The sequence below is a fragment of the Phaethon lepturus genome, unplaced genomic scaffold (assembly GCF_000687285.1).
Source record: "Phaethon lepturus isolate BGI_N335 unplaced genomic scaffold, ASM68728v1 scaffold48902, whole genome shotgun sequence".
NCBI lineage: Eukaryota > Metazoa > Chordata > Aves > Phaethontiformes > Phaethontidae > Phaethon > Phaethon lepturus.
Window position 1 is genome coordinate 8,090 of NW_010525053.1, and position 10,718 is coordinate 18,807.

Genomic DNA, 10,718 nt, shown 5'->3' on the forward strand with positions numbered 1-10,718 from the left:
CTGTGTTCACAGGGTATTTTTATAAAGAAGGGAGACGACAGACAAGAATCCAACGCAACATAGGTAATGAGTGTTAAATACATTAGCTTTTATAAAGTTGGTGTCTGTCCATACAGAACTTCACCATATATGCATTACTTCCCTTCACATAACCATGTTTCCACTTACATAAGAAGTCCATTCAACTTCTGATATAAACAAGATCTCTAAGATGCCAAGATTTAGCTAAGTTTTAACACAAGTTCATGTTGCTCAATCTCAAAATTCCTACTAAGCAGCCAAAATGAGAAGTTTCAGAAGCCTTTCAGCTGACTTTAAAGTTTCTTCACCAAAATATGTTTCTGTTATTTTTGTGCCATTTAAATCAGATTCTATGGAACTAAGCAAATGCTTCTTTCAGAATAAGAAAGAAAAAGCACCTGATAAAAGTTACCAGAAGAAGTTGAACAGAAAGACGTGAAGGGACCCTGGGAACAGTGACTTTTCTTACCTTTTGAGAAACTTGGCTAAGAAGCAATTCAGTGTGACACACCTTGTTATTAGCTTTCTTTAATTCTAACCTCAGATCTGCAATCATATTCCGGCAGTCTTCCAGCTTGGTCTGTTCAAAATAAAACACAATCTTCTCACGGTTCTGAAACTTTTAATAGGTACTAGCAATGGAATATGGCTGGAGGACCATAACGCCCAGCACTCCATCAAGTTATACTGAGCACTTGTGAAAGCCCCTAAACCAGCCAAGAAATTACATTTTCCTATTTCCAAACTGAAGACAGGCCAAAACAGAACTACACAAGGATGATGACCAAGCTAGGCATTTCCAATTATGCATTGTTTTATTCTGAATTAGGACAATCTCCCCAGTAGAGATATGCAAGTTGCTCTTCAATATTTCATGCCATGTTATTAGGAAGGTTATTTTTAAAACCACAGTAAGTAGACAACATAATTTTGTTCGGTGTTGTGCTTCATACCTGCAATTCCTGGCTCTGGTTGTAGAATTCCTCCCGGTCATGCTGCAGCTGTCTGATCTGGCTGTGAAGCTGAGCCACTATATTTTCATGCTCCTCCTGAAACTGGTGGTACCTTGCCTGTTCTTTCTGCAGACTCAGTTTCAAGGCCTGGATTTCTTTTTCCTGTAGTTTCAGCTGATCTTTCTGTTAAAAACCCCATATGAAGCATCAGACAAGACACTTGCTTTATCAGTTAGAACATCTGTCCTAAATTGCTAGCTAAGTGGAGGACCTGTATCAATTAATAGTTTGCAGGTATAACACTTTTCCATACATAGAAAATTTTATATAGAGCATGTCCTTAAGACTTTTTGGGCTTTTTTTTGGCTGAGAGATTAAATGGTACTAAAGTGGACAGGCTGAAAACTCCAAGCCACATCCAAAGGCACAGTAAGCAATAGCTGGTTCTTCCACTGCACCTCACACTTTTGACACGGACTTGGGCTCCACAGCTGAAGCTACCATTCATTTTCCAAATACCTGTGTGGAAAGCTATTTTTGGCTTTTCTACTGAATTATCAAAAGGTGAAACTGTAGATGGAAGTAGCTATAATATGGAGGTACAGAATGAAACATGCCTAAATCTATAATGAGACATCCTTCAATGCACTTGTAACTTCAGATTTTATCATATCAAATGCCTCTGGAAAAGAACATTTGAGTTTTCAAAATTCTGGCTATTGCTCCTCAATCGAGGAGTGGAAGGACCTTCTTCAAATAATGCAATAAGGTGTCTAGCCAGGCATTAAGTAACTGCTCCACTAACTGTGAAGCCTTCAATATTATCCAAAGGTAAGCGCTGGCAGGGGTCAAGCATGCAGGCATCCACTGATTCAGTTGCCTACAGTCAAACAGAAACTACTGGGTTTAATAACCATGGTGCACATAACTCATCCACAAGTCATTCCACAAACACTGACTTTAATACTGTGAGAAATGAGGCTTCTTTTTTAATTGAGTGGTACTGAAAGATACTGGCCAAACCAATTAATACTTGTTCTAGCACCAGTGTGCTTAAAAGACTGCTAGAGTTGTATCCCTGCTCACCATGGCAGCATTATGCTCCTCCAGTGCTGTTGCTTTAATCACTTTTCGCAAGAGTCGACGGTTCCGAAGGGCATGCTGCTGTCTTTTGAAGCGTTCATACAGTAACTGGTTGTGCAGCAAAAGCAATTGGTTACGCAGGGTGTGAATCTCATCCGAAGGGGGAGAACCTGGATTGGAGTTCGAAAACACAAAAGGTTACTGAACTGTACTATACCTGTTTTAGAAAATAGGAAGTATTTTCTAAAATAAGCAAATCAGGTTTCTTTAAAATAACAACTTAAAAATCTGCTCCATTTGATCTCCAACACAAACTTAAGATTTTAAACATTATTCCCAGAGCAACATGTATATACTTCAGCCAGATTGCTCCTTCTATTAACAAAAAAAGCCAAGGTCATCATCACCACAGAAGCCTAAGAGCAGAAAACTATGACACACATGTGAAGCAGCAAGAAAAACAATTATCAGTTTTAGATTCAAGTAGTATTTCAAAGGTGGAAGGATCAGTTAGATGATCAGCATCACTCTGAAGGCTAGCAGATCTTAAATGGTCAAAAATAGAAATGTCTGGTATTGTGGGGAAGGCAGTTTTCACTTTTCAAAAGACAAAAAAACCACAGCTCGTCTCACTGGAACACAGGTGTCTATCTGCTAAGCAGATAAACCATGACTTAATGGAGGGAATAATTTTTTTTTTTTTAAAATAATTCAGCACAAAAAGTATGCAGGTCATTGTTTAAGCAAGTGTAATAACAGAGGAACAGATTGCCAAAACACAAGAAACTTCCTTACCTCCAAAGTGAGTCCAGTCAGCAGATTTGCTTGGCAGAGACAATCTGAAAAGTCAAAACACAGCATTAAGTATTAAGTTTAAATATGCAAACACTCTGCAAGTCACTTTAAAATGGAATGCCCACCTCAAGAGAGCTTACAGCCTAATAAAAGTATAATTATGGTCAGTTGGTATGAAGAGAATAAGGAGGAACTGTGCAGGCAGCAGGCTGCAAGAACAGATGATGTAGGGCGTAATTTCTTGGAAGTTAGAGAAAAATTCTCTCAAGCATAGTAAACAGCGTAAGAACAAAGCAGAATACAGGGCAATGAGATTAAAGGAAAGAATAGAGCAGATACACCTAAACCTTAAATCTGGTCCAGTTCTTAGCTTCATGTATATTAGAAAGAAGAAAGTGTTAATCTCCCCTTGGCCTCTACATTTGCTTTTGACTATCTAGTGTAGGACTTAAACCTGATGAAGCAAACAAATCTCACTAATAGTGGTACCAAAACCACACCTGCAGCACAGACAACAGCCCTGCTTCTTCATCCCAAGCTCTGTCAATGAGGGCAGTAAGAGTCCTACGGCGACAGTCCCTTTTTTATACCAAAGCAAACTAGTTACCACAGCAAATATAAAAATCCTCCACCCAGAACCCTGAGCTCAGTTAACAGTAACGTTTCAGAGAACATGGTTTCATTGTAGATTTCCAGACATGCTTGCTTTTCAGGCACAGCTATTAAAACAAAGCCAGCACAAAAAAGAGTAACAAGAAAGTCTGCAAAGTAAGATCTTCAGTCACCTACTTGTTCAGCTCCTTAGTGTGTGCATCCGCTCCTTGCTGTATCAGTCTGTCCAGTACTTCCACGGGAGAAGTAGAGGACATGCAGTTATCATCCTGGCTTCCCTTGGCTTTCTTTAGCAGCTCCTCAGTCTTCTTGCCAACAAAGAGGTAGGCAGTCTTTGGTAATGCAACCTCAAAAAGGTGCTCATACAGGGGAGGCTGCCCACTCCCAAACACCACTCTTCTTTGTGCTGGTACTTTGCAAGGGCTGGGAGTGAGAATACTCGTCTCCCCAGAGGTTCCTTCCCTGTTACCAGCAGGGCTTTCACCAGAGCCTCCACAGGGCTTGTCTATGGGAGTAAATGTTTGTTTGGGTGTTTCCCGCGCACTCTCAGGCCCAGGCTTGTCCAGAGAAGATGTTAAAGGCTCAGAGGTCTGACTGTGTCCCTGAACACTAGAGACTACTGAATGGGTCTTCTTTTGAGAGCCTGACAGACTTTCATTTGTGCGATAAAATGGAGAGTCAAATCCTCCTCTAGGCACCATGTGTTCAGCATCGGTTGTGATCTCGGAGATCTCTTTAGATATTGCATCTGAGAAGGATGGGAGGGGGGAGCATAATTATGTATCTTGTATTTTGACATTACAAACATTTCCTTAGCTAAGATGTATGTAAGGATGACAGAAATTACCTTCCTCTCTGTCCTTTTCAGCACTATCTTCAAAAGACAAACCACCTAAAAACTCTGGCAGATCACTTAAGGTTACTGAACTTTTACTACCGGGTGTGTCTGAAGAAAAGAAAAGAAAAAAGAAAAGTTAGTTGTACAGATGCTGTCTTCTCCAGCCTTACACAGCATCGTATCTATCCTTATGGGCAGTCTTTCAGTTTGATCGAGACATGTGACATAAAACTTGTTCAAGGAAGACTTCATATACAACTTGCTGCTTCTAATTAAAAAAATTCACCCTCAAAGAATGAGCTTAAAAAAAATCCTTTTTCAGCCTTCAGTGTAGATCTGTATACTTAAGCATGCATAAGAATGCATGAGGGACAGTTAAAAAAAGTCTGCAAGCTATTTCTGAAGAGTAATAGTTAAAATAAAATGAAAAGCATCACAAGAAGGTTTTAAGCTGAATCACAGGTTAAAGCAGGTTCCTTGGAACTACAAAGAACCTGAGGGGGGGCGGGGTGTGGAGAAAAAAAGAGAAAAAACAATGGAAAAATGTCTGGGAATTGGAACATGTGTCAGTAAAAACAGGATTTGTTTACAACACGTTACTGTAATGGGGAGAGGTAAATGGGGTTTACCCAATGATTTATCGCTGTTTATGACATTTTGCTGTCGGTACAGTAAAGGCCTCCCAGGATCTGGTTTGTCCTCCTGAAAAAAAAAAAAAAAAAAAAGAAAACTAGATTCTCTGCATCAGGCTGGAAACAAACCTCTTGGACAGTTTCACAGAAAGGAAATTCCTGCAACTAGATGGACTAAATAGCAAACCAGTATAAGAAGTCTTAAAACTGTACAACTGGAAGTGGCAATAGTTGTCCAAACGTTGAAGAAAATCAGTTTTTGCAATGAAATGCAACATTTTTTGTAGATCAGTTACTCCAATTTTTCCTTCTCAGTTATGGTCACAGCATGTATGGCAAGTCAATTAAAAAAAAATCAGATTTGTTTCTCAGAAAAATTTTGTTATACCTTTTTAGGAGGCGTGGCAGCAGCTGAAGGGAGTGAAACATGCACAAAGTCATCTGAAGCGCAGGGTGGAGGAGGAGATGTGGCTGGCGTTCCCAAAGGTGTTCCTTTCCCCCCTGCTGAAAAGGAGGAGCAAGTTTTCTCAGCAAGGCTCCCACTTCCTCATTTCAGTTGAATATTGTATGTGAAGAACTGTACGTTTAAACACCATCTCAACCATTTACTTCTTAAATCTCTTTCAACTACTTACAGAGATAAAAGTGCACAGTTTCCAAAAGGCCTGTTTCAGACTTCGACACTTAATTCACTGTAACTTATTTCCTGTCTTAGTGTTTGCATTAGTACTGCTCTAGATGACCAGATACTCAGTTCACAGAAGTAATGACTTAAGCCTATCAAATGGCGTGGTGTGGCACTCTTATTTAAGAAGCTGACAGCAAAATCTACATTGTAATAAACCTTGAAGGCCTAATTCCAAAATGCAGCACGTACCAGATGTGCCAAAAGCTTTGCTGTAAGGTTGTGATGCAGACTGGGATGACTCCGATGGGACAATTCCAGGGGAGGTTGGTGGAGTGGTCATACCACAAACTGCAGAAGGACTCCAGATGGTAACCTATGTAAAAGCAATACACAATAAACAGAAATCAGTGAAGCTCAGAAAAGGAACATGTGAAGCATCTGTATCCAGGTTCTGACACAGGAAATCAGATGGGGATTAAATCTGAAACATACACTAAGTTCTGAAGAATTCGCATTACTTCTCAGAAACATGAATATTTATGAGTTCATAGTTTCTTGTGACAATAAGTGCAAAACATTAAAAACATGCTGTGCTTTATCTTCTGCTTTACCTGCTGTGGCTCAGTTGACAGCCGTATTGACTGTGGGCTCAGAATCTGAGGTAGCTGCCCTGGCATTTGTGATAGTGTTAGCCGAGGAGTGGAGTATGGGGTAGAAGTCCCTGAAAGTTAAAAAAAATAAATAAATTTAAAAGTACCTGCACATCAAATACAAATCAATTATTCTTCTGGCTAGTATTTAAAGGCTTTTAACAAAAACATTTCAAATCCATTCAACATACACAGTCACAGCTAGCAAACAAGACTTTTCTTCCAGCCCAAGAAAGTACCTACTGAATGTAGGTACTTTTTTTTGGGGTTGGTTTGTTGTTTTGGGGTGGGGGACAGGGGAGGAAGAGGCAGTGGAAAGGAAATTTTGTGAACATGCTGTATGTCTGAATGATCAGAGCATATCTCTACATATTTCCTGTTTTTTAAATGATGGTTTATTTTCTGGTGCCTAAGAATTGGACTTTAAGTGGGATAATTTAGTAAGATGCCTTTTTGCTATAGGGCCAGTTTTCCTCCAGGAAATGGGTATTCGTTAGCCATCAGGCAGTTCTTACCATAGCTGCTGTGTGTGTCAATGTAACAGCTGGCACTGGGGTCAGTTTGATGATGTTTTAAGCTTGTGCAGAGTTTCCGAGACACAGAGTAATAGCCATCTTCATACGAGGCTTCTGCAGGGTCCAGGGAGATTTTGGCACATTCTATCACAACATCATGAGTTTCTAGTCTTTTCCACCTGCAGACAGTTTTTGGATCCAAAAGAGTAAGTTAGTCAATTATTGTTACAAACAAGAGTTCCTGGAGATATGAGGAATTGGCTTGTAGGATGGCTAATTTGTTCCAGACAGCTTTGCATGCTCCCAGCCAAAACTGGAACAAGGCACCATACAGAAATTGCAACCAGATGACTTGTAAGAGGGGGTCTCAGAGAGGAGACAAATAGCTTTGACACAGAGATCCATAAAGGTCTGCCATGGAGCACTCTGGAAAGGAGGAACAGCATACGAAGACTTGGTTGATCCTGAACTTCAGCAGCTGTAGAGATCAGCTCAACTAGACTCAGATGTTGGTAGTCAAAATTTAGACATGCCAGCAGTGAGGGAACCTTATATTATTTAAGCAAACACCATCTGCAATGCCAGTTTCCGGCCTGTGTTTCTCCTCCAAAGTTTTGGGAATGTTTTTTATTATTATTGCCTCCTTCCTTCTGAAAACTTTTTCTCCCTAAATTAAGCAGCCAGATTAGATCTGCCTAATATTTCAGGGGATGGAAGTTCACTGTAAAGAAGAGAAAGCACAGCAGGCTGTCTATTAAAGGCTGAGTTGCTTTTGAATATAAGATATTACGTGCAAGATACCAAATCAGAAGGCTTCAACTGGCAGTTTTGTGTCAGTTGTACTCCTTAGTGGTGCCACCCTCCCCCCTGTCTGGGAGAAGCCTGCAAAATTGAGTATTGTCATATTCAATAGGTTCCCATTTAGTAGTGTTTTCCTAGTGGCTCTGAAAAGCAGGGCAAGAGCACTACTGTGCAGCAACAAGAGTCAAATTCTCCTCTTCAGTGGCTGGGCCTGTGGAGACAAGAGAAAAGCAGCAAGTGGTGCTGCTGCAGGCAAATGAGCCTATTTCTAAAGAAAACTAATACAGCTGATAATGTTAAGACATACCTGTTAAAAGAATTGATCTGTTAACTGAACCAATATCTAGGTACCAAAACAAGACACACTGAAGCCATTTTAAACACTTAAATCCCACCAAATACTTCCACAAACCAAAAAAAGATGACCCAAACCTTAAGCCAATGAAGCACGTCAGTGGTAGTTTCCCTTTATTCATTATAAGAAAATGTTTTTAGAACTTTATGAGGATGTTCGATCATTAAGTCATAAAATTAAGACAAAGTCAACTGTTAAGTAGAAGACACATTCTATCCCAGACACAAAATTAACTTAGAACCCCAACATTGTTGTTAATGGCCTTTCACAATAGTTTTCTCTCATTCATCCAGCTGTTAAGCTTGGATGAAGAAAGTCTTCATGTTTAACTGCTATACCTATGAATATGGGTGGCAAAACACCACTGGCACATACTGCTGCTGACAGAAAAGGTTTTGCTATAAGCCTTCTGAAATAGCCCAGCTAAAAGCTTTTCATTTATAGCCTTTCCTAATAGCAGAGTGAACATATATACCTTCGTGGGTCCAGTTCATGGTCCTTAGATCCAGTCACTAATTCTGGATGAATTCGCACATGTTCCATCATTGGCTGGATGAGGAAGAGCAAGAAGAATTATTATTGGTACAGCATCTTTTGATTGCACTAAACTACACAGAGATGATGAGCAACCTACTGATCACAATAGTTCAGAATGTTACATTTAACAGATAAAGCTAACACATCATCACAGCTTCAAGAAACGATCTTGCTATCAGCTGAAATTTCAGTCTTCCAACAGCCTGTTTTTATTCTGTTTTGTTGAGCGGTCCTCAGTTAAATCAATGTGTTGTATTAAATTGGCAAATACCTGCCTTTATACAGCTATGAATTCCTTGTCTCAGATAACATAGAGGCAAGCAGCATTTTACCTTGACTACCTCTTCAAAGGTCTCCAAGTTTTCCTTCATACTGTAGTGAGAACGCAGAAAAGAGACAAAATTGCAAGGATACATTCCATAAAGACGATGAAAGAGAGCATAGACGCTGGCATGAAGATGGACAAGATAAATCTCTGTCACATGACCTGGAAAAAACAGTTAGAATCTTTTTCATTACATTGGAGAAAAGAATAAAACTTCTAAGAATGCAAGCAAAGTACTTTCAAATGTGAAATGTTTACTGGAACAAGTCTTCTGAGATATGAATAGTCCCTAGCAAAGATGTGAAGTCTTCTGAGGGAATAAGCAACACTTACTCATCAGCTCACAGCAGAACCAAAAATTAAGATATGGACCATTAATTCCAGCCAGTATCCTGTTACTCTCAAAGCACAGCATTTTTTATTCAAGTTAAAACCTGAAACCCCTCTAGATAGTGAGCCACAGTTTTCAAGACTGACTGAATGATTAAAAGAGAAAACTGCTTGCTTCACTTCAAGGGTAAAAACTAGAAGCTTGTATCCACAAAAAGCAATCACAACAGACTTGGAGTCTTACTAGCCATCTTCTAAGTTCCAATCCTACTTGCAAAATGACCCCCTAAATCACATCCCTCTGTGCCTGAGATAGCATTTTTTCATACAGCCATGAGACACGTGCATAGATAACACCAGTGTTTGGTATCAGACACCTTACAACAAATTCAGCAAAACCAATTCATCAGAACAAATGCTGTAACTGAGAAGACTAGTTTTACCAACACTTTCATGACTACTGACAGTTGAACATTAAAAAAAAGAACACTCTTACACATTGCTTTTCCCCCTTCCCCACCCATACCTGGGAATCTCAAATTCCCAAATATCTGCCTCAAATGTTAACATTTTCCCTTCTCTATCCATTAAGATCCATCTCTGTTTTTCACTGTCATCAGGGTAGCATTTCGGTCCAGTGAAACTTCATGTAGTAGCAGCACCGCACGGAAGAATCTAAGAGACTTCTAAATTTTGAGCAAAGAAGCACACCCTGATGCTAACTATCAAAGAACAGCTTGTGGGCTTAATACATCATTATCTGCACTTAAATAATCTCAGACCATTACGAGTCACACAAAAGAATGCGCTCACCAACTGCACAGGGGTCACAAGGATACTACTAAACCGTAACTGCATGCAACAAAGTTAAAATCTCACCTGGATTCTGCAAGCACCAGGCTGAGAGACGCCCAAAGATACCAAAGAAATCATGAAGGTACTGTTTGCCAGACTGAGGAATCATTGGCAACATGGTTATTAGCACTAGGACACCTGTGGTGAGTACTACTACATCTGTGTCAGTCTGCAAGAAGGGAAAAAAACCTGCATTAGTCAGTTAAAAGAGCTGAACTTAATTTTTTCCAAGGATGAAGTGAACACTGCATCGCCATCATGGAAAAAGTTCTCTACTTTGAATACCATAACTTAATGAACCAAAATTATTCTCTCTTTCATCCAGAACAACTCTAAGGAAAAAAGATTTGGGATTCTTGCTCTTATTCTGCTGCTGCTTTTCTGTATAGAGACTTGACTTAGTTAAAAAGGGAACATCACCACAGTTCCACAACTGAGTAGAAACAAAAAAAAAAAAATCACTGGTATGTGAAGCGTCTTATGTACCACCTGCCTTCTTTGCCAGAGCTAAGCAGACACAGCATTCAGAGCCTAAGAAACTGCAAATCTGATCAGGGTATTCAAGGATGTTGGCCAATTACCAACACAAGGGTCCAAAGCTTTGCTATTAAACCTGGTTGATGACTCCGGCTGCTAAGTATTTCCTAAAGGGGTAATTCAAACAATAACTAGGACCCCATGGCTTACACCAAGAGAAAGGGATGTGGCAGTAAAAAAACTTTAGGTAGCTGAAACAGTAATAGAGAACCAGATGTTAGGGCAGGACACAGAAAATGTTCAAACTCTTT

The 10,718-nt window shown here is 39.8% G+C and overlaps 1 protein-coding gene across 2 annotated transcripts in view; it reads right to left on the reverse strand.

The window, feature by feature from the left end:
* TSC1 (tuberous sclerosis 1) overlaps nt 1–10,718 on the reverse strand; it is a 16,766-nt gene that overhangs the window by 3,005 nt on the left and 3,043 nt on the right. For both annotated transcript variants that reach the window (XM_010282625.1, XM_010282624.1), the window contains 14 exons: nt 9,955–10,099; nt 8,753–8,907; nt 8,359–8,432; nt 6,728–6,906; nt 6,174–6,283; nt 5,812–5,935; nt 5,323–5,438; nt 4,932–5,004; nt 4,312–4,410; nt 3,642–4,212; nt 2,853–2,896; nt 2,061–2,227; nt 975–1,157; nt 491–601 (listed from right to left, as the gene is read on the reverse strand). In XM_010282625.1, coding sequence (XP_010280927.1) covers nt 491–601; nt 975–1,157; nt 2,061–2,227; nt 2,853–2,896; nt 3,642–4,212; nt 4,312–4,410; nt 4,932–5,004; nt 5,323–5,438; nt 5,812–5,935; nt 6,174–6,283; nt 6,728–6,906; nt 8,359–8,432; nt 8,753–8,907; nt 9,955–10,099 — 2,151 coding nt within the window. The remainder of the gene's footprint in view (nt 1–490; nt 602–974; nt 1,158–2,060; nt 2,228–2,852; nt 2,897–3,641; nt 4,213–4,311; nt 4,411–4,931; nt 5,005–5,322; nt 5,439–5,811; nt 5,936–6,173; nt 6,284–6,727; nt 6,907–8,358; nt 8,433–8,752; nt 8,908–9,954; nt 10,100–10,718) is intronic.